General features: G+C 37.9%; 1 protein-coding gene across 1 annotated transcript in view; it reads right to left on the bottom strand.

The window, feature by feature from the left end:
• Positions 1–25,171, bottom strand: part of LOC113070832 (neural-cadherin-like) — a 109,173-nt gene that overhangs the window by 55,190 nt on the left and 28,812 nt on the right. Inside the window, exons 6-14 of the mRNA XM_026244252.1 lie at positions 21,223–21,365; positions 14,819–14,991; positions 13,571–13,739; positions 11,851–12,021; positions 10,833–11,005; positions 9,420–9,587; positions 8,021–8,270; positions 3,575–3,702; positions 1,756–1,942 (exon numbers count right to left, since the gene is read on the bottom strand). Of these exons, the coding sequence (XP_026100037.1) occupies positions 1,756–1,942; positions 3,575–3,702; positions 8,021–8,270; positions 9,420–9,587; positions 10,833–11,005; positions 11,851–12,021; positions 13,571–13,739; positions 14,819–14,991; positions 21,223–21,365 (1,562 nt within the window). The remainder of the gene's footprint in view (positions 1–1,755; positions 1,943–3,574; positions 3,703–8,020; positions 8,271–9,419; positions 9,588–10,832; positions 11,006–11,850; positions 12,022–13,570; positions 13,740–14,818; positions 14,992–21,222; positions 21,366–25,171) is intronic.

Here is a 25,171-nt window from a genome sequence, read left to right as displayed (position 1 = left end):
TTTGTTTTCGGAAGTTTCGGAAAGTTTTTTCCAAGTATGGGTCTGTGTGACGTTAAATGGAGCGGAATTTCCTTATATGGGCGCGCGCTCCCGTATAGCAGAGCACTGAGAGCACAACAGACATTCACTGATCAGAGCGAGAGCATCGCGAAATGTCACAAAAGAAGTGTATTTTTGGTTGTGAGGGCAAGACAACCCTGCACAGATTACCAAAAAAAAAAACAGCATTAAGGGACCAGTGGATGCTTGTTTTACAAACAAGGCCCAGTTTGACGCCGGATTTGCGTATCGTTTATTTCTTAAGGATAATGCAGTCCCAACGAAAAAGGGTCATGATCGTGTGTTGGAACCGCAGGCGGTGAGTAAAACTGCTTCAAATATCTCTGTGTTGTTAACTTAGCTATCGGCGCGTAAGCACATCAAGTAAACAACATGCGATGTTGGCATCAAACTGCACTTTCCACATGTACAGCTTAAAAAAAAAAAAAAAAAAAAAAAAAAAGACCACATGAAGTGGAACTTAGTCATTTTCCAAAACTGCTAAGCAAATATATACAGTTTCAGTACATACCACATAGAGACGTTGTTGCTGATGCTGCTCTTGTTAAATTTCAGTCTCTGGATCTGATTCTGGATCATAAATATACGCTGAATCTGACTGTTAGCCATGGTTTGTTTTGGATGTTTTTTTTCCTCACGGTAATGTCACAGCTTCCAAACGCTCTCAATGCAAAAGCCTACTGGCGCTCGTGATTCTTTAGCTCCGCCCACACGTCAGGCCTCCAGCGGCTCATGTTTTTCCGGGAAAAATTGGTACAGACTATCTTTCTCTTATGAATATAATAAAACTAAAGACTTTTTGGAGTTATGAAGGATGCAGTACTACTCTATAAGTACTCAAGATTAACAGGAAATTGAGTGAAAACGAGCATTTCACCCCCCCCCCTTTAAATATTAAACTAAAACCACCCTTTGTGGCAGCAAACGACTGTCTTGATGAGTGAGTCTTCGATTCAGTCGTTCATTGAATCGATTCATTCAAGTGGCTGATTAATTCAGGAACCAAGCAAGTGGACGTCTTCCTAAAGGGTCATTGATTTATTGATCTGCCTAATTAATTTAAAAAACCCAGTGCTGTTTTGTTCATAGAAGTGCAACAGTTTTGTTGTGGCTTTGTTTGGATTTAGTTTCATTGGTCATTGGTAATTCACTTAATATTGACACGTTGTGTATTGGACTGTAAAATCATTATCATATCAGCACTTGTGCTAATATTTGGGAAAAACAGTTTGCATTGATATTACTTAACTATATAATATATATATATGTTATAAAAATAAAGACAAGAACTCATACAGGGGCACTTTCTGGCCCAACTCAAAATTTATTGGCATTTTTTCAGTCATTTTGGTGTTAACTTTGACCCATACTCCCATTAATTTCCAACCCTGATTGTCAGTTACTTTGTGTATTTCTGCACCACACACAACAGTAGAATTCCTTAATAAAAGTGGTTTAATTAATTAGTTCTATTAATGATTCAATGACCGAACTGTGGCCATCTATTGATTTACAAGCACGTAACAATGTTACAAACAGACATTCAGTCCCAGTGATTTTGGACTGTAGAATTTTTGTAATGCTACTCAACTAATCAGATTTGAGGACAGGCAGTAACTGTTGTATAATTTATAATAAGTGTGAATATCAGCTTTAACCATTTATTGTAACTCTGCCAAATAGGGTTCACTGTACCTGAGTTAGGCTGTCCATGTTTCCCTGGCCTGCCTGATTCCCAGCCATCTACTGACTTCACTTCCAAAAGGTAAGATCCCTTGGTCTCTCGATCAAACACAGCCTCTGTGTAGATGGTGCCCAGCTCTGGATCAATGCGGAAGTACTGATAGTCTCCACTACGGTCATTCAGTAGGGAGTATGAGATCTGAGACACAATAAAAAAATAAAAATAAAAAAAAAAGGTCAAAAATAAATTAAATACAGAGGAGAAATAGTTCCAAACCTGTCAGGGTCAAACAGGGTTGTGTTTAAAAAAACGTATTAACAATTAACACTGGCCTGCCTATGTGTATGTATATGTGTGTTAAATGCTATTCCGCCTCATCTAACCACATGTAATTAAACAATGCGACCTTTTCCTCATAATTTATTCACCAACCGTTCTGACCTGAAACTGAGACCTCCTGTTGTGTGTTCTGTCAGCAATGCCTGTAACGCACATTGGCAATTTCCCAGCAGGTAAAGCAGAAATCAAGGCCATTCAAGTTAAGAATAATGAAGATAATTTAGATAGCCAAAACTGTTGAATTGACGAAGAAGTGCCAACTGCTGTTTCAACAAGGCCCAAACAACAATTACCAGACAAGCTGCTCTGAATGGCTGCACTAAACCAGCATGGTGTGAGTATTAAATGATGCCCTGCTGGCCACATTAGAGTCGAGAACACAGGTAAGAGGCTGAATTAAATGTAGAAGGCATAATACAATGATTGCAGGGGTCAGATTAATAAAACATGCAGCAAACCCCATCTGGCACAAAGGGGCTGTGTGAGGGGGTGTTGTAAGAGAAAAGAATGATATTGGCATTCACACCCACAAATGGTACTCATTACTGAGCCATTGCATGGCATTTGTAATTCAGAGGACTGTTGAAAGGCCCCTCTATAAAAAAAAATGCATAGAGACATGAACATTTAATCACACCCTTCAGAGCCAGTGTCCACAGCATGGCTCAACAACAAGGATTTCAGAACAGTCACATGTTCACTATTGGCCAATAGATCAACAGAAACATACTCAAAAGATTGTACGTATGTATGTATAGTAGTTTTTTTTTTTTTTTTTGTAGGTTTATACAGCAAGGACAAAAGCAAATATTTCAAATACATTTGCTAATAAGCTGTTTTTGAACTTTCTATTCATCTAAATGAACATAAAAATGTATCTTAGTCTCCACAAAAACATTAAGTAGCCAAATTCTGAATGATCATGTGACCACATTCCTGGAGGACCCCCATCACTGCACGTTTTGCATGTATCCTTAATCAAACAACCCTGATTCAGTTCACCTGCTTATTAGTAGAGACTCACACACTTGAAATGGGTGTGTCAGGCAAAGGAGACATGCAAAATGTGCAGTGCTGGGGGTCTTCCAGGAATGTGGTTGAGAACCACTGAACTAACAGATACTTTCTAATGTAATACTATTTCACAGAATGACAGACTGCATATAATTCTAATAAACAAATATAACTGATATTGCATTGAATGTGTGCAGTACATACATTTATCTACAAAATAATGAAATCTAAAAGTTACATATTGTATATGTTTGTCTTGCCATTGAAATATGACGGAGGTCATAGTGAGATACAGTATCAAGATCATTTAATTCATCCACATTTAAAGCAAGGTTGTATCACAAATGTTCTTTGAATTTTACAGATCTTTCAACAGTGAACATAATGTTTAGCATAGTGTACTGTATGAGTACAGTGTTAACAGATGGAGGTTGACTGAGTGAATAGCTATTTCAATTGAAAAACACTATTTCATACCTTCCCATTCAGTCCCAGGTCAAGATCATTAGCTGAAACTTGAAGAAGTAGAGTCCCAATTTCCGCCCCTTCAGTCACAGATGCCTCGTATATGGAGGAGGTGAAGAATGGAACGTTGTCATTGACATCTGTCAACAGCAGACAGTCAAACGGTCAAACTTGACAAACAAGTTGTATGAAATTTTCATCAGTTTTTTTTTTTTGCATATAAAAGAAAAAAGACTTTCAGTTGGCTTTATTATAAGTCTGTTACACACTGATATTGGGCTCCCTGTCATTCAAAGAAAAAAATAATAATGTGGCCTTGGCTTGGATATTTACATTTAGGCATGTTTCATCCCTGAATAAATAAGCTTTCCATTGATGTAAGGTTTATTAGGATCGGACAATATTTGGCCGAGATACAACTATTTGAATATCTGGAATCTTAGGGTGCTGAAATAAATAAATAAATCGAAATACTGAGAAATTTGCCTTTAAATTTGTCCTAAATAATTGTTAGCAATGCACATTACTAATAAAAAATTAGTTTTGATATATTTACAGTAGGAAATTTACAAAATATCTTCAAGGAACATGATCTTTACTTAATATCTTAATGACTTTTTACATAAAAGAAAAATCTGTATTTTTTATACATTTTTGCACTTTTTTTTTTTTTTTTTTTTTTTTTTTTTGACTGTTGCTAAAAATATACCCCAGTGACTTAAGACTGGTTTTGCTGTGTGCAGCTCTTTGAAGCCATCAGAATTCTGTCTGGACTCGTCCATGGTACCAAGAAGTTTGGCCTGGAATACTTGGAGCACCACCATTGTGGAAAGTTTAATAATATAACATAACATAAGTAAAATAACATATGACTCCTGATTATTCTCAACATGGGGACAGGAGAGCTTTCAATCAATAAATGGGGGGGGGGTAACTAGCGATACTTATTTGAAAAGTAACAGATATTTACTTGTAAATTAAAAAGTACTTGAAAAAGTAATCTGATTACGTAACTCACATTACTTGTAATGCATTAACCTGAACACTGATCAACAGTAGTGAGAGAATAAGAAGTAGGGGGATTAATGCACTAAATAGGGGGCGTGCCACATCCAGGTGAGTTCCTTGTGAACTGCAGGCAGGAACAGGGGGCAGGTCGTTGGTGGGAGTTATGTTGACGACATCCTGACATCCTCTACAGCCTTGATTAGAACTTGGATCAGCTCACTGTCCACACTGGGCTGTGTTGTCTGCGTCAGAGGTGGGGTTTCGGGCCCTTCGCCATAATATGCCCCCTCTTCAGCATTCTAAAAGCAGTCAATGACGTCAAGTACAGCCTCCTCCTCAGATCTGCTTGAGGAAATCAAGCTGCTCACAGCTGATGAGGGGCACTGATCCTCACATGTGAAGCAAAGAGACTGTTGAAAATAAACTCTGGTTTTCCATCAGAAACAAATCTGACTTATCTTAACTCTGACATTACGTCTTATCAAAGCTTTATTACATTAGTGGATTCTGTGTGTTCAAGAGGAAAGACCAAGCCTACTCTCCTAAAATATGCTGCTCCCAGTACTAGAAGGGACATGAGGACATTGGAATTTAGGGTAAGATCTTTAATGGGTTCAATGATTCCAGAAACTAATCACCATCTGATGTACTCTGAGGTTTTAATTTTCTATCAGCCAAAGCCGTAAACCATGAATTAAACAGGAAGGCCCAATCCATTACGACCCCCCCCCCCCCCCCCCACAGCAATCCCTCATTTCGCTCTGCCTCTCTTTTCTCTCTCTCTCTCTGTCTCTCGATCCCTCGCCATCTCTTTTGAACACTGCAATGGCTGTAATCTTAAATAGAGAAAGAAGGGCTGGTGTAAATAAGTCAAAAGCAACAGAACATATTAATTATATATTTGCAGCATACACGGAACTATAAAGTATTTCCAATGAAGATATTACCATTCAGATCACAAAACTTATGTATCCAGTATCCTCATACCACTACGATGTATTAACATACATATTTTAAGAATACAGAAATTAAAAAAATATTTGTTAATACAACTGGAGTTGTAAGAGGACTGTAGCTGGAGTTGTAGCCAGATTAGTATTATGGAGCAGTCATAACTGGTGTAGAGCAAGAGTTTAAGAGCATGATTGGATTATAAAAATAAATTCACAAGTGTAAGGACAAGGATCAGGAATTCAAACAAATGGATTAAAATATGTAATTTTAAAGGTGATTAAACTGCCACAAAAAAAATAATAAAAAAAAAAAAAATCTAAAAATTCTTAAAACAAGAACATTTTTCTAGACAAGTTAAAATTATTGTTTTGTTTTCAGAAAAAAAAAACAAGATTATTTTGCTTACCCCATTAGCAGATCATTTGCTTGTTTCAAGCAAAAACTCACTTATTTTTTTTTTTTTTTCTGAAAACAAGACATTAATTTTTAACGTGTCTAGAAAATCTTTCTTAATTTAAGAATTTTTAGATATTTTGGCTGGAAACAAGACAAAAAAAAATCTAAGCTAGAAAAGCATTTATTGCAGTTTAAATATACAGTATTAAGACACTTCCTTGTAAATTGGTTTGATAAAGAAATAAGAAAGTTCAGGCAAAAACAACAAATTTAAATGGTTTGTAAAAAAGCACCACAGTGATTACATGAACAGATCTCTGTTCCTTTTAATCAATTAAGTCCAACTTCAAATGATCTAAATTTAATGTTTACATGCATCCAAAATTCACCAATTTGGTGAAAATATAAATTTGTGTATTCTTAACATAATCTCTGCTAATACAAAGATCTGCATTTCATGTTACACTTCACTTCACATCTCATTATAATCAAAATGCTGCATTATACACTACTGTGCAAAAATCTTAGGTCATTAGTATTTAACAAAAACATAGGACTGGTAAGCGATTAAAATTTTTAATCTAATGAATTACATGATGTGGTGATTAATTAATTGAATTAATCGTACATCAAATTTGGAGAAATTACTCCCAAAAGATCATTTAAAGTCATTGTTGTGTAAAGCATCAAACAGAGATTACAAAACGTAGGTTCAGCAAGAAATATTTTGTTTGCTAAAATGTATTAAATATATATTGGACCATGTTAGTAAATTATGACAGAATTGTAATTTCTGGTTGGGTGAACTATAACTTTAATAATTTATTTTCTAAATTGTATTATTATATCTATGATTAAGTAATGGAGTCATTTATTCATTCGATTTGTTCAAATGGCTGATTCATTCAGGAGTGAAGCAAATGATTCCTTATGAATGGTTCATTGACTCATTAGGCTTGTTCGAACTGAAGCGGGTCATCACCATCAGACCGATCAGTGTGTGACATCAAAGTACCGCAAGAGCTTTAGAGAGCATATGGATACTTGTGCTTTTGAATCGCTTTCACAGTACTTTGATGTCATACACTGATTGGTCTGTGCAGCGCCACTTCAAAGCCTACTCACGCAAAACGTGGATTAAGAAATGAAATGCCGCTGTAGGTTGCTCGAAATTAACAGTTCTGCTTTGTCTTTATCTTCTGGTTGGCAAAATTTATCAAAACCGACAACATTGTGTCTAAAATAACACAATTTTATCTTAATGAACTGTTGTATAAGATGAGTATCACATTCACACTAGTGTGATATTGCACTTAGCCTACTTCTTGTCTGATATTTCTTAACTATGTGATGTAAATTTGAGACACAATCTCAAATGGGCGTTTTGCCCCATATCTTGAATTTTAGGGACATTTTCTAGGCTCCATCACGCAGTAAGTTGTTGTTCTGCCTCATATTAGTCATCAATCGACTGTATGAAATGGCAGATGATCCACATAGGTCTGGGGCGGGGCAAGTGCATCAGATGCATTAATAATTTTAACACGTGATTTTTCTCCATAATTAATTAATCCAATTAATGCATTAAATTACAAGCCCTACAATAAATAAATAAATAATCTTCAAAATCTGGGTTTACATTGTGGTGATCGTGCAGGTCTGATATAAATCACTGAATAGAGAGTTCTATGTAAACTTTATGAACTATGCATGTTGTTACAAACTAAGTTCAAAATAACTGAAAGGACATGAAGTAGATATTACAGAAAGGTATTACAGGCCTGAAACATCTGAGCATGGCTTTAAATTAAATGTAAAATCATAAAAACATGCATATGTTTGTCCTTCACTGTACTGGTTGTGCATACAAGGTACTTTTAAATCTGATCTAAGTTCATGAAAGGTTTACACGGAACTCTCTATTCAATGATTTATATAAGACCTGCACCACTTATTTTTTGAACTGGACTGAGCTAAATCAACTTTTACATAAGGGTTTTTTCATTCTGATTGAGTTAAAGGATCAGTTGGACTATCAGACTACACAAGAGACTGCACAGATAGGAATACACTGGCAATAGTAAATAGGATATCCTTTACCTGTGATGTTTATATGGACAGTAGTGAAGGCAGCCAGAGGAACAGGAGCCACGTTCTGAGCTCGAACCCTAAGCATGAAGTTGCGGGTCGTCTCATAGTCCAAGGGCTCTGCGACAAGTATAGAGGCAGAGCCATCTTCACGATTCGGGGTTAGGTAAAAACGAACAGGCATGTTGCTCTCTGGCACCAATCCATCCTCCAAGTTATAAGTAACCCTCGGGTCGCCCAGCGGAGAGGTGGCCTTGATAGTCTGCCAGGGGGAAATTGTTTAACATTCACATATACACTACCATTCGAAAGTTTGGGATAAATATGATTTTAATTTCATTTAAATAAATACAATTGTAATTATTTTATACAGCAATTATCCATTCAATTGATAAAGTGATCAGTTTCCTAATGTAAATGTTGTTGTTTTTTTGACCACCAAATTGGCATATTAAAATTATATTACTATAAAATACTGTAGTGCAATATTATAGTTTTACTGTATTTTTTATCCAAAATGCAGCAACTTCTGCCCTTTGTTCCTCCTTGCACTTTATTTATGCTGATCTTCATGAAATGCTCATCTGCATTAATAATGGTCTTAATGGCAATAAATGTATTCCAGGAAATTCAGCAAATTAATGCTTTCAGTGCATTTGTAACCGAATGAAAAAAAAAAAGAAAAAAAAGAAATGTCCATAAATTATCCAATGATTCAGTGATTGGCTGACTTCCTAAATATTGAATGTAATGAAACAACATCCTGAAAATTTGAAGCGAAGGATCAGATGATTCTTGGCAGGGCTACAGAAACGCTGCTTGAAGTGGGGATTGGAGATTAGAGAATCTTACAGCATCTTACCATTAGTTTAAATGGCCTGTGTATGTGTGTGTGTGCCTTTGTGTACTTGTGGATTTGTGACAGGCTGTGTGAAGACTCTGTGTGGTCAAGCAGAAAGCACAAACTGTCAGTCGTAACCGCCTGTATGTGACAGTAAAGTCGACAGTGTCTGGGAACTCAATCCCCTCAAGGAATACCCAGAACCATATTGTGGGATTAAAAATTATCCACATCGTTCATAGCATTCCTTCAATGCATGCTTGAAAGACATGGTCATTAATGGAGCGCCTCACAGGTGTGTCTCAAAGGCCAAAGTTATAAATCACTTAGCAGAATCTGTATGTTTGTTTTGCCTCTTCGTTACACATTCACAGTATATTTAGTATTGGTGATATCAACATCTTTATGTAATGAATATCTGTAGAACCACTGACAGTCACTGTTTGTTATCCTGTATGACATTGATCTTGTTATTAAGTGCAGTAAAAGCAGCCATAAAACTACAAAATTCATATATTTTTGTAGAGATCTAGTAGTTTATAAATGTTTAGCATTATGTTAAGTGCATACCACTACTGGAGTGTCTCTGACAATGTTTTCAGGTATGACGACCTCATATTTGTCCTTCTCCCACTGTGGAGGCTGGTTCTTCACGTTAGTGATGGTGACTGCCAGCTCGACTGAACTGCTCCGATTGCCTCCATCTGTAGCAATGATCTGCCTGCTGATGTAGGTCCTCTGGAAACAATCAAACAATTATTGAGACGTCAAATACAATTTAAGACTGAAAATTTTATTAAATCTGCAATCCCAGAGTGAAATCTTTGAGAAAAAGAAGGAAAAACAGTAAAAAAAAAAAAAAAGTAAGACACGCCCAGTAAAATGGCCCCACCCTTGTCACTTGACTGACAGGTTTCCGTGTAGACGTTGGAAATTCAAATGCAAAATTCAAATGCGATTCCATTTGAGTTTTGGCAGTTTACGTGCACAGTGCACACTTGACTTGACTTAAAATAGAGCACTTACTTTTTACAGCATAAATGTGAAAATGTTCAGTTGTTTTATTTTTAATTTATTTATTTAAGAGGTTGATCCTGCGCAAAGAATATATTCTTGGCATCAAAACTACAACACTAAGGATGACCTTTAAATGGAACTGTGTCAAGTGTTTCAACACAACAGAAAGATCCATCACTGTAATCATTGTCATCTCACTGCAGATGCCTGTGTATATCAGCAAAATCACAGAAGCTGTCCGTGTACACAACATTCAGATTTGTATAGCTGGCTGTCTGCAAGTCGAATGATGTGAAATGATCACAAATTTCACCCACCCTCTGTAATCGGACAAATAAAATATACAAATGCTCAACACGGACACACAAAGCCTCGCCATATACACCAGCTAACACAAGACCTTGGTAGTCATAGCAACCGTTTTACAAATGTCTCTTGTCAAAGTTAGTCCTATATCAGTGTCTTTCAAACCTAAACACCTACTCACACAAAAACAAACAGCCCATCAGTAATCACTATTGATGCTTAAACAAGTCTTTTGTACTTCTCTGCGAGGTTATTCCTCTCATCAACTTTACAAAAACAAGCTGAATCTGTAAAAGACCTTGTTACCACCAAATCAATCATCTGAGCAGAGTGCTGTGAGAAACAGTTGTGGACCTGCTAAATCATTCACACCGCAGCATCTTAAAACTTCACACAAGAACTATGTAATATTCATGTTGCAAGCACAATTTTGGATCTGTTTTCACACACCTCAAACTCCTGCCCTCTGGGAGGGTTTAATGATGAATCATTCTGTTGGAAACTATTCCTGAGAAAGTTCAAGTCTGAAACTTGCTTTTTAAAATGCGACTTCTTGATGGAACGGAGCACCCACACATACAGGTGAACTCACTATTTCAACTATCAGGACTTCACACAGTACAAAATAAGCCCAAGTTGGCTGTTTGGAGCAGGACTCACCTGCGAGATTGCCTGGTTCACGTAGATCCAGCCAGTGAGTGGATTCACACGTAGATACTCCGGCTGCTCCTCGGACATGGAGTAAGTGATGGCCGCGTTAGTGCTGTAATCATCATCATGCGCAGCCACTCGCAGAAAACTGGTCCCGATCATGGTGTCCTCACGTAAGAAGTCTGTTAGTGGCAAGACTCTGATTATTGCACTGGAAACACGCACATCCTCTGATCCTATCTTTGAAATTGGATGTGCAAGATACTTCGACAAATCTTAACCAAAATAAATTAATTTAAAAATCATTTTCATATATAGTTCTGTGATGTAGTGTTAGGCATGTGTAAGGAAAATGACTTTCTCCACTAAACAGCTTTAGATAAAGCTTTGTTAATTATCTTATTGGCTCTATACATGTTTGTTTACATGCATTGATAAATCCCTCAAGCACTATATGGAAAATCATAAAAAGCATCTGTGACAGGTGGGGCGGGGCCGAGAGCCGTGGGAACAGAGCGAGGCCGGTGGAGTGATTGGGAAATGAGCGACACTTGCTCCGCTCGCCGGTCTCGCGTCCCACGGAAGAGCTCCGGAAGGATACAAAAGAGGAGCGATGGCAGTGAAGGACGAGAGAGGACAAGGCCTGGATAGAGGTAAGTCAGCGGTATTTATACTATGGTATTGATTACTTGATTGTGGTCCACCGGTGTAGATTAGGCTAAGTATCTGATGTGCTCCTTCTGAACCTTGTTAATAAAACATCATTTTGTTTTACACAGTTCAGTTGCGAGACAACTCTTTGGTAGGTTGAGTTTTATAAATCTTGCCTTATTTTCATGTGTGATGTGGACAGACAAATTGGTTGCTGTTGAAATCTTCCAGCATAGCATCTGGTCAGGAAACTACGTAAAGAAGCTTAGAACAGCATGGATATTTAACTACACTAAGTGCCTATACTTCTTAGCAATGTACAACCCTGCAGGTATGAAACATTAAATATGTTAAAAAGAAGGTGATCATTGCTCACATTCGTAGCGCAGGTTCTCAAATTTGGGGCTGTTGTCATTCTCGTCGAGGATAAAAATGTTGAGCTGGCAGATGCCTATGAGGGGGTCCGCCGCTTGGTCCGTGGCCGTCACTGTTACTGCATACTCTCTCTGCCTCTCCCGATCAAATGTCACAGCAGTTATAATAACACCTGAAAAAGTACCTCTGTTACCACTGAACTTCTCACTGATACTTAAACAACATTCACCAGATTCTAATACATATTGTGGCGGGAGGAGCAAACTAAAGATTCCCCCGCTGTGGGCATGGCGTCAGGCCTTGGAGAGGCTTTTATTAACTGAAAATAAAAGAAAACAGGGAAATTAAAGTGGCCAAAGGGGAGACGTGTCCAAAACAACAGGGAATCTGGTGTCCTCGCCGTGCTGCAGGGATTGTGTGGGTCAGGCAGTGTTCATGGAGGAAGGGTCCAGGTAAGGGGCGGAGTCCGGCGCCACACACGCTCCCCTCTCCGGTCCGGGGCATTTGGGGTGTCGGCTTCTTCTAGCGGCCACATCCTTCTCATTGGCTATGGCGCTTGCAGGGGATGAACGGCCTGGCATTCTGGCCTGATGGCCATGTAAATGGGTGCAGTTCTCACCGGGACCGTGGGTCCGGCAGGGTCACATCTTTGGTGGCACGGGAATCCTTCAACGCACCCTTCCTGGACCCACGAGGACACCGGTGTGCATGCACGGGGAAGAGACCAGTCTCTCGAGGAGAGGCGCGTTGGGCTTTTAAACAGCGGCGGTAATGAGGATAAATTTCCTTCAGGTGTGCCTCATCACACGCCGCCAGCCCTGGCTCATCCAGTGCCCCTCCTCTCTCACACACCCACTCCTGTCGGGAGCCTGGTGAAGGATGGCGATTTAGGACGGGGTGCCGATGATAATCAGGTAGGAAGCAGCTGACTTGTCACAATATAAATTCACAGTACAGCAGATAATACAATTTTGTCATAACCTGCAGTAAGGTTACATCCCTATTTAATCTTGTATAAAAAGGAATGAAACAATCTTTTGAAACCAAGCAAGCAACATTATTTAGATGCACAGCAGATTTGTACAAAATATTCCTTCATTTTTTCATTATTTAGATGCACAGCAGATTTGTGCAAAATATTCCTTCATTTTTGTTCAGTGTCAAATCTCTCTACAGTTTCACATTTGCATTTAAGAAGACATTGCAAACGTGCTTCACGTTTCTCTCAGCGCAATCCATTCTCCTCTATAAAAGACACACTATTTGATGTTCAATGATCAGTTACTTTTCATAAAGCATTCAATTTCTTTAAAAAGAGAATTGCCACGCTTTGAAAGGCTATGATTAAAGTGAATTAAACAAGTTGGAATTAGTGAAAATACTTCAAGGCTTACATTTCATTGTGTGAGAGAGAGAGAGAGAGAGAGCGAGAGAGAGAGAGAGAGCGAGCGTCAACAGTGAGCACATGACATTATAAGAAAGTGCTTAATGAGACTTCAGGTTTGGTTAGAAAACATGTTTTGTTTCAAATCCTGTGACTTTTATCTCAATGACATTTGATTATTTAGTGTTCCTGTAGCTCAATTGGTAGATCAAGCGCAATGTTGGGGGTTCGATTCCCCGGGGAACACATGATAGGTGAAAATTTATAGCCTGAATGAACTGTAAGTCGCTTTGGATAAAAGCGTCTGCTAAATGCATAAACTTAATTTAACTAATACCTGTTTCTGGATCAATGCTGAAGGCAGGGACAGTACTGTCTTTATGCATAAAACCATATGTGACTTTTCCATTGGCACCTTCATCAGCATCAACTGCATGGACCTGCAGCACAAATGTTCCTTCTGGTTTATTTTCCAGAACTGATGCCTTGTCTTTATACTCAGCACACTGCAAGGGGGACAAACAGAGAAGAAAAAGGAAGATGTATATAAATCCCTTCCAAATACATGGTGGCAATTCCCAAATCAGTCCACCAACTTTCCCTTTGATGGCCACTTCTGACACCTAATTAATAACAAGAGACCCAGTCCTCTCTGTGATGGTCTCTTTCATCCTACAGCTAGGTAAAGCCTGGCTGCAAACACTATGTTGTTCAATCAATCAGGTGAGCATGAAAACCCGTGTGCGAAACCTGACAGTTAAACACACATGCTGTGGGCCTACAAGTAAGAGAACTTCTCAATGGAAATCCATAACCTCTGATGTTCACACATCCAAGGGAACGGTTTGGTATCACACACACACACACACACACACACACACACACACACACACACACACACACACACACACACACACACACACACACACATATATATATATATACAGAACAGACCAAAAGTTTGGACACACCTTCTCATTCAAAGAGTTTTCTTTATTTTCAGGACTATGAAAATTGTAGAGTCACACTGAAGGCATCGAGGGCTATTTGACCAAGAAGGAGAGTGATAGGGTGCTGCCCCAGATGACCTGGCCAGATGAACCCAATCGAGATGGTTTAGGGGTGCTGGACCGCAGACAGAAGGCAAAAGGGCCAACAAGTGCTAAGCATCTCTCGGGGAACTCCTTCAAGACTGTTGGAAGACCATTTCAGGTGACTACCTCTTGAAGCTCATCAAGAGAATGCCAAGAGTGTGCAAAGCAGTAATCAAAGCAAAAGGTGGCTACTTTGAAGAACCTACAATATGACATATTTTAAGCTGTATCACACTTTTTTGTTATGTATATAATTCCACATGTATTAATTAATAGTTTTGATGCCTTCAGTGTGAATCTACAATTTCCATAGTCATGAAAATAAAGAAAACTCTTTGAATGAGAAGACAAGCATAGAGATAGTCTATGATGTGTGTATATATATATATATATATATATATATATATATATATATATATATATATATATGCAGACAAGCATAAAGTTAATATATAGATAGATAATAGATTGATTTTTTATATACACAGTACCTTTTCAAACACAGGTTTGTTGTTGTTGACATCATCAACTCCTACAATGACCTGGACAATGGCGGAGAGAGACTGCGGCCCACCGGAGGCATTATCATCTGTAGCTGTTACATTCAGGATGTACTTTAGTCCCTGAAGTCTAGGAGATGGGCTGGAGCGGAGACGGATCAATCCTGTGTGGGGTGACAGGCAAACATGTATAGCAACATTTAATTGGCCATTACCCTCAGCTAAATCCCACTCAAACTCCATTCAACCTCTGCGCCTTATTTGAATTAGCAAATGATTCCTCATTAGTTCAACATAGTTTTAATGCAATCACAACTGAATAGATAAAACGTGCTTATTAGGGTATTTGAGCTCCGTTCTTTAAGTACACTGCATTAGACAAACTCTTATTTCATACATGTAGGTTTGCGAATGACATATGACTTGATGAATTCTGTACATATGGAGCCATGAAGACTAATCTCTCAGTGCAGAGAGGGTGTTTCTGACCTTTAAGGCGATGATTATATTTGCCATTCCTGAGGTTTGGACTATGCAAAATCCTTTATATACGTATTGTATGTTTATATGGATGAATGTATGTGCTGTTGCAAATGTGCCAGTGATATCGTTATGCTTCATACTCTGTGTCTTATCTGCGGAGACAGCCGGAGTCAGCTCCTACGTGACCCTCCGCGGTACACCATACAGCACCATCTCTTTCTGGAAAGCGCATTAGACTCTGCTGCATTCAACTCTGCATTCATAATATGAAGAGCTAGATGACTGCTATCTCCAGCTAGCAGCAAAGGGACATTAAACAAACCAGCACATCAACTGACACTGACTTGGCAGGAGGAAAATCACATGTACCCTAGTTTCTTGAGTTGATTCTAATGCATAACGCTAGTCCTTTTGTGGCACAACTCAGGGGAAAAAGAACATGTAATCAATTCTAATTCAATCTGAACACCCCTAGCCGCACTAGCTCCCTATTCATTTGTTAGTTTGGGCTGAAATGAGTGTGTATGTTTGGATTCTGTGCCTTGTGGAGGCTTGTCACAGGTTCTAGCTTTATTCTCTCGACAGTTGTATCGACTGCAGGCTATGGGAGCAACAGGCTAATCTGTTGAGCTCCAGTAAGGTCTTTTTTTTTTAAAGTACCATTTTTAAACCATACAGAGGCACTGCCATGGTATGCATCACTGCCAATGATTTTAAACAGAGATATACACAGAATTAAATAAAGAGCTTGAGCTGGGATTATACATATTGACAAACTGGCAGCTCAAGCTACAGGCATTTCAGTAATGATTCACGTGTGATTTATATGTCCTTGAGCTGGAAGTGTCTTTTATGATTAGTATGTAGTACACTGGTGGAGTCTAGAACAGGACACAGACGGAAGAGGCAGCCAGGACATATCAGTGCACATCAAAGATAGAGTAGAAGTTTCTCCAGGGCTTTGACAATCAAATGTCTCCATCCATGAGGGTGAGGAGCATGCCACTGGCCCTCTCTTAATGACACTTTACATCACTGTCATGCCTGCTATGAGCTACGGCAAAAACCAAATATTCTAAAGGTGGACATATATATTATTTACATAATCCAAAATACATCAAAATTATCAAATTAAATTCTTGTTTGAACACAGTAACTTACAACAGACAGTCTGAAATATAGTTTTATAAATGCTAGCATCAACCACTGATATAGCAAAAATAATGTTTAAACAGTATTAATAGCATCAACAAAGTTCATTTAGGTGTATTAAATAATTAACTCACCTAAATATCGCTTAAATCATCATTTTTAATTAACTATTATTATTATTATTATTATTATTTTTGGTCTCACAAAGGCTATATCATTTATTTTTGTCAAAACTGGTTAAATAATAATAATAATAATAATAATAAAAACTTCAAAACGTGACTTTTTTCAGGATTTTTGATCAATAGAAAGTTAATTTGAAATAAAAATCTTTTGTAACAGCATTAATATCTCTTTACTGTCAATGTTGATCAACTTAATGCTTCCTTGATGAATAAAACTGTTAATTTATTTTATTGTAGTGTATACTCAAAAGTAAGGTATTATACAAATAGACATGTGCAGGTATTTGGTAATGTAATATATCACTGTAATGAATATGCACAATATGTTATCTTAGCACTTCTAAATACCATTAATAATTAAATATTACAAATTATTCAGAATGTTGAATGCATTTTAAGAATACCATTCCCATCAACTGGTCGAAATCACAGACTGTATAAAAACATGGACGTAGTGTTCATGACGCCACCCATGGGTTTCCGAAGAGCGAGCCCACCTAGTTTGATGGCGGTGACAGCAGCGACAATCCACCTGTCACTGAAGTGGCCGCACCCTTAATTATGCAGGACTTTAAGGCTTAATATAATTTAAACAAATGAGTAAAAAAAAAAAGACCCCCCTCACAGTTGTCATGGATGTCAACATTTTTTTAACTAGGCTGTAAACATGTTTTTTCTTCTGTAAAGTTGGGCATTTTAACATGGAGAGTCTATGGGAATTACTCCTTTTTGCAGCCAGCCTCAAGCGGCCAGTCGATGAACTGCAGTTTTAGTCACTTCCTTGTTGGCTTCATGAGAGAGAGAAGGAGTTTGCCGCTCGGTCAAAATGCACAATACTGCTGAATGCTGCTTGAAAGACGCATGTGCGCTCTGATGTAAACAAGCATGAATGAGAAGCACATGGGGAGATGAATGAAAGCACATTCACTCTCTAACAGCAGATGACGCTAAACTGCAGAAAATGCAGCCCTTCTGGAAACCCCATAAATAAAGCAGCTCTGCTACTTTCTAAAAAATATTAAAATAATTTATAAAAGCCATTCAGATTAGTGTATTCTCTATGATGTTCATCACAGTGCCAAATAATTAAGTATTTAGACTTAACAGGCTATTTATTTTCAACCTTTTTTTTCTTTTTATTTTAATCTGGATTGCAACATGCTTTAGATATTGTTTGAAAGCGTTTTGATTCTTTATTGTTCATTCACAATTTACATTAGGGCTCTATTAGTTAACATTAGTTAATTCTTTAGTTAACATAAACTACCAATGAACAATTCTTCAGAACATTCATTAATCTTAGGTATTCCGATATTTAAATAAAACATTGAAAAATCTAAATTTGCAACTGTGTTATTTAATGAGCTAACATGAACTAAGACTTGTATTTTTTAACAAAGATTAATAACTTCAGTAGCAAATGTAGCTATTGATCACTGAGAATGTTAATGCATTAACTAATGAGATCTTATTGTTAAGTGATACCTATGGGTCCTTATACTTCTTTCGCACTTTAATCTGTGTAAAACTTTTAACTTTATATATCTTTCTGTATTTTTTTATTGTACTTAAATGTTCAGTTATTTTTGTTATAAAAAAACAGTTATTTAACCATTTATACTGTATTATGCCTAAATTCCAGTACCGTGATAATACCATATACCATGATAAAAGCATAAGCAATTAATCGCAGAAGGAGAATTTGATACTGGCATATCCCTAAATACAAATATAGCATTACACACAAATTCAATGCATAATGTGAAGGCATTAAAATTCCTCTGCAGGTTTATTAAAATAGTGTAAGTGACACTTAGCTGTAGCTTATCCCATTTATCCCATGGTCTCTTGCCAGCACTGACAAGTCATTGATGTGTGCAGCACACTGTCTTAACTCATTTTCATTAGTTATTTTGACTATTTAGCTATTCATTAGATCAAGTTCTTCTGTTCTGTCACTAACTCTTTTGGCAGTTCAATAATCTCTGTAATAATCTTGATACTCTTTTCATGCCTTTTGCAAGACGTTGCACTATTTCATGCTTTTATCTTCAGAAATATCTTTCTTCTTCATATTGCATGAAAACTCTTTAGAGAACATTTAGAAAGGGGGTGGTGAGTTTATATACCTGCTTACTACAATGAACAAAGATTTCAATCCATAATGGTTTCAAGAGACTGAAGGACAGCAACTATAACTATAACTATAACTATATATATATATATATATATATATATATATATATATATATATATATATATATATATATATATATATATATATATAGCTTGTGTATTCTCTTCTATGGATTGCTGGACACATCCTGAGCATCCTTAATTACACAATTTATCAGCTTTGTGCACTGTTAACAGCCTGTCAGCCAAATATCCTTGCTTGCAGCCTTTTCTCTTTTTCAATTCATTTCTCCATTTCCAGACATTTGGATGTTGGAACTTTGTTTAACACGAGGCCTTTTAGCAGGACAAATAACAAAGGAAAATCAAAACACTACAAATAACAGGAAAATAAAAACGCTTGACAGGTCCTGTGTGCTGGCGATGATCTGGCTGATTATCCACATAAACACTATGCTGCCGTGCCGGTAAATACATCCTTCATGGAACGGATGCAGTCTTAGTATTTATGTCTTTAATACAAAAGGCCTGATCATATTATTGAATTTGCTGTTTGAATCCTTAAAGGGGTATTAAATCAAACTGAGTACATTCCTCTGTGAGTTAAAGTAAATTAACAACGAGCGCCAAGCGTCTTAGCCCTGCTTCGCACCAACAAAAACAACCTAATGGAGGAGAGGCTCTAATGAATGATAGAGGGAATTTCAGGAGAGACGGAGATCTGATGAGCCGTAGAAGGGGCAATAAAGGAAAGCTTTGATCTTTAGAGGAGAGAAAAGGAGGAAAATGCAGGTAAGGGAATCAACAGAGACACTCTTCAAGGAACCGCAGTGCTTCCAATGAAGCGGTGCATGTTTGAATCACCTGAATAAAGCACTAAATTGGAGCACTGTGAACATAAGCAGCAAACATATTTTGTGAGAAGGACAAGTGAAGTCCTACTTCAATCAAAATTCTTTCAATCAAAGCATGTCTAACTCGTTCACTGTTGAGGAGAGTGTGGTGTGTGAAGTTATGAGCTGTTTAGCACATGCTGTTACTTTGAGAAGTTAAGAAATTTGTATTTGTAGTTGTAAATAAGTATTATATTTACTGAGCCATTACTAAATATCTTCAAAACTGAAGGAGATAAACAGACTCTACACTTTCTTATTAGTTAACAGAAATGTGCAAATGCCTAGCAAAAGGTTCTGTAATCATCAAGGGACTCAGAGTGTCTGATCTGTACACACACACGGTTTCTAAAGCATATACTTATAATCAAACTAAAATGCTTACAACTGGATCTTTCATATTTCCCATTTCTTATTTATGCTTTAGAGTTAGGAAAAAATAAAATTAAAATTAAATATTTAAAATAAAAAGAAAATGCTGGCTATACTTACTCAGAACTGTGATTTCATTTCTTGCAATTGCAACTTTATTCCTAACAACTGACTTTATTTCTCACAATATAAAATGCTCTCTCTTTCTCTCTGTCTCTCTCTCTCTCTCGACTCTAAGGCAGAAATAGGATTTCATATTAACAGTTTTTTTCTTGTGTGGGTGTTTTAACTGTAACCTTTAACAGTTTTGCCAAAAGAAACTATTTACAATAATTACCTATTTATAATTTTTCACTAGCAAGGAAATGTGATTAATGGCAATCATACATGGTAACTTTTCAACTGACTTGAAATGTAACTTTGATACACTGAAGCATTATTGATGTCCGTATTTTTGTAATGTACTTATAAAAACATTGAAGAACTAGTGTGATCTAACATACAGCACATTATGTACTTGACTGTTCAAACAGATGTTGCTGTTGATTTCACTCACTCTCCACTCGCCATTGTGGATTTTACCGTTTACCATATGTTCACACTAAACATTGTGTCTTAATTTAACCCTTAAGGATCCTTCAGATTAAAGATTTTCAAACCCCATACTAACTCCTCCAACATAATTTCCCATCCTCTCTATACTGGGTATTCTAACAATAAAAGTGTCTGTTTACTATCGGAGCTGTTATGCAGCAGTGATGTACTGTATGCACTGGTGTTGTGGTTTTCACATTAGAACACAAGTTTTAGTTTGGCCTGCACATTTTTCATGTCTAGACCTCTCTCTCCTACATTAAATACATATATAGGACTTCTTTGGGATCTTAATATATGTACACATCAAAAGAAGGATAAAGACTATTGTTTTAATAGCTGCCCTGCTGTGATCACTCTTCCATGAAATAACAATTAGTTATTAAATATTAATAAATTATAATTATTCATATTTAAATAACTTAAGTATAAAATGATGCAATGCAATGTAAAGAGTTTGAAAGAAAGCACTGAATTAAGACTTTTCTACTGCGCTGCTCCTTAGTGAGTGTTCATACAGCTTAAAAAGTCTGTCAGAGAGATCAGAAGAGTAATATTAAATCTTCAAAGGATGTCTCACCTTTCTGGCTGTCGATGACAAAGTTGCCCTCCTGGTTGCCTGCTGTAATTTTGTATGTGATCCCATCTCCATCTGGGTCCTTGGCCAGGACTGTTGCAACCAGGGTGTTGGGCCCTGCATCCTCGGAGACAAAGGTCCGATACCTGTTTTTGAACACACATAGGCAACTTACAACACTGCTTGGCTAAATAAAAGCTATAAAAGTAATCATGCTTGTGACTATCATTACACATGCAGTGTTTACCAATGATATGTTGACTAACAGTGTTTCCTAAAGTTTTTTTTTTTTTTAAGTAAAAAAAAAAAAACAGAAAACAAAAAAACTTAGCCTTTACAGACATAGTGTTTCTTGAGTAAACACTATATTTATTCAAACAACAGTCCATTATTCACCCTTGCATTGTGAACGAATAGAGATCTGACTCCATACTGCATGCAGCGCTTCATTCTGAAGAGGTGGGTGGATTTATGAGATTTTACTGACAGTTTGAAGATCCAGCGCAGTGTTGCACAATGGTTGGGAAACACTGGACTAACAGAACAAAAAGGTGGCTACTAGTATACAGCAAATGAAAAAGGTGCAGGTGATATGGAAAGCAAATAGAACAAACAGGAGTAAAAGCAATCCAATGAACAAACAAAAACATGCAGGAAAGAGAACCAAGAATTCGGTATGCAGTTACATTCTTACCATTTAAAAGCCTTTACATAATTTGCATTTGATCAAAGTCAGTAGAAGATTATAAACTTTAATATTACATTTATTTAGAATATCCTTAAAAAAGACACGTGACAATATCTACATAGGTTCTGTTAAAAAAATTTTGATTATAAATTTTAAAAAAAAGTTGAAAACGTGTGAAGAGTTTTGTTAAGTTTGTCAAGTTATGTCTATAAAAAAAAATGCTGTGTTTTGGGAAGTTTGCAGCTTAAGCTGTTGTGGTGATCATTCACATTGCTCCCTATAATACACCCGGCGCAATGCGACGGAAGACTCATTAGTTTCAGTCCGGCGCCGTTCGTATTTTCCCATCCAGCGCCACGTCGTTTAATTAGCAAATGCATTTGCGCCCATTTGTACACCCATGGGCGTGCTGGTCTAAAAAACAGAGGTGTGCTGAGGCGAATTGCTGGCGTAATGCTATTTTAAGGAGTTGAAAATAGACTGCGCCATAGACCAACTCAAACCTGGTGTAAAGTCTGGCACAAAGTTATTTATTTGGGTCCGCAACACGCGCAGATGCTGCTTATTAAACACAGGGACACACAGCAGCAAACAAACATGCCAAATAGTAAAAATTAAAGCAGCTCCGTTTCATCTCAGAGACGCGTTCTGTCTTTGCGCTTGCCAAATTCAGTCATGCATATAGCAAATCCATCAAGGCACGAGCGCAACTGACTCTTAAAGGGAATGGAAGATGAGACTCTGATTGGTTTATTGCACATAACGCCCAAAAAACACCCATTACTCATTAAGAGAATATGGACAACCCATTTAGACCATGCGCTTGGGCGCACCAACCATTTTTCCGTCGTTAAAATAGCAAAAATGGATTTGGACATGCCCTAAGTCCACCTGTGCCATGCACTTTACACTTTGCGTTTAGATAATTAAAATAGGGCCCATCGTTTCTAGATATCAGTGATCAGTTGCATTTTAAATAATTGCTAATAGCATAAGAGTCAGGACCGTCTCCTCCTGAGGAGTCTGCTACAGAATCGTGTCAGCACCAGTGCAGAGCTTGCTCAGGAATGGCAGCAGGTTGGTGTGAGAGCATCTGCACGGACAGTGAAGCTAAGACTTTTGGACAACAGCCTGGTGTCAACAAGAGTAGCAAACTCTTTTTGGAGCCACTCTCCAAAAAAAAAAAAAAAAAAAAAACTTCAAGGACAGACTGAAATTCTGCAGGAAGGATTGGGCAGCATAAGATTGGTGCAAAGTTATTTTCTCTGAAGCCCCCTTCCAACTGTTTGGGACATCTGGAAAACTAATTGTTCAGAGAAGAAAAGGTGAACACTACATGAGCCCTTCGATGTGCCAACAGTGGAGCATCCTGAGATCATCCATGTGTAGGGCTGCTTTTCAACCAAGGAAGTGTGTTCTCTCATAATTCTGCCCGAAAACACTGCCATGAATAAAGAATGGTATCAAAATGCCCTACAAGAGTGACTTCTTCCAACAATTTATGAGCAATTTGGTGATGATCTATGCATTTTCTAGCATGATTGAAATTTTGGATACATGGCCAGGCAACTCCCTGGATCTCAATCCCCAAGAGAACCTGTGGTCAGTCCTCAAAAGAAAGTGAACTAGCAGAAGTCGACAAATTGTGATCAACTCCAGAGGGGGACAGTAGTGAAGTATTTTTACTTTACTCAAGTAAATTTAAAAGGTATCTGTAGATTATCAGAGTGTTTTTCTTTTGAAAAATTTACTTCAATACATTCCAAAGCATAATTTCATACTTTTTACTGCACAACTTTTTACTTCACTCAGCTTTACAGAAACTCGCTGATCAGATCACAGAGACAGAACAACAAAACCCGGACTCCGTTTTAATCATTTTTGGGGACTTTAATAATGCCAATCTCTCCCGTGAACTGCCAAAATACATACTGCCACCAGAGACAGTAACATATTGGATCACTGTTACACCACAATAAAGGATGCATATCACTCTGTTCCATGAGCAGCTTTCGGGTGGTCTGATCACTGTCTGGTTAATTTTATACCGACCTACAAGATGAAACTTAAATCTTCCAAACCTATAGTAAAGAAGTTGAAGAGATAGACAAGTGAAACAGAGCAGGATTTACAAGCTTGTTTTGACCTCACTGATTGGAGTGTTTTTGAAGCTGTTAACACCGATCTGGGCGAACACATATTAGTTTTTGTGAGGATATATGCATTTCTACCAGGACTTATTTAACATTCAACAATGATAATTGTTATACCAGCCTGTCTGAAAACCTGCGCTGACCAGCTGGCCCCCATCTTTTCACAGATCTTCAACAGATCTCTGGACTTGTGTGAAGTGCCTTCCTGCTTCAAACGCTCCACCATCATCCCTGTTCCAAAGAAAACCAAGATAACAGGACTTAAGGACTACAGACCTGTGGCTCTAACGTCTGTCATCATGAAGTCGTTTGAAAAACTGGTCCTGGCTTATTTGAAGGACATCACTGGACCCTTACTGGGCCCCCTGCAGTTTGCTTACTGAGCCATGGGTGATTCAATCAAAATGGGATTGTACTTCATCCTGCATCTGGACAAAACAGGGACTTAAGTGAGGATCCTGTTTGTGGACTTTAATCCGGCTTTTGAACACCTTCATCCCAACAGCCCTCCAGATCAGTCTGACCCAACTTTCTGTTCCTAGCTCTATCTGACAGTGGATCACCAGCTTTCTGACAGATAGGCAACAGTTAGTGAGACTGGGGAAATTCATGTCAAACAACTGCTCCACCAACAATGGTGCCCCTCAGGGATGTGTTCTCTCCCCACTGCAGTTCTTGCTGTACACCAACGACTGCACCTCTAAAGACCCTTCTGTCAAGCTCCTGAAATTTTCAGACAACCCTACAGTCATCGGCCTCATCCAGGATGGTGACGAGTCTGCTAACAGACAAGAGGTTGAGCAGCTAGCTGTCTGGTGCAGTCTTAACAACCTGGAGCTGAACATGCTCAAAGCAGTGGAGATGATCGTGGACTTCAGAAGAAACCCCCTGCACTCCTCCCACTCAATATCATGAACAGCACTGTGGCTGCAGTGGAGTCATTCAGATTCCTGGGAACCACCATCTCTCAGGACCTGAAGTGGGACAATTACATTGACTCCATTGTGAAAAAGGCCCAACAAAGGTTGTACTTCCTCGCCAGCTTAGGAAGTTTTACCGGCCACAGGAGATGCTGAAACAGTTCTACTCAGCCGTCATTGAGTCTGTACTG

This window comes from Carassius auratus, unplaced genomic scaffold, assembly GCF_003368295.1.
Source record: "Carassius auratus strain Wakin unplaced genomic scaffold, ASM336829v1 scaf_tig00005328, whole genome shotgun sequence".
In the NCBI taxonomy this organism is placed as follows: Eukaryota; Metazoa; Chordata; class Actinopteri; order Cypriniformes; family Cyprinidae; genus Carassius; species Carassius auratus.
This window is presented reverse-complemented; position numbering and strand designations above follow the sequence as displayed.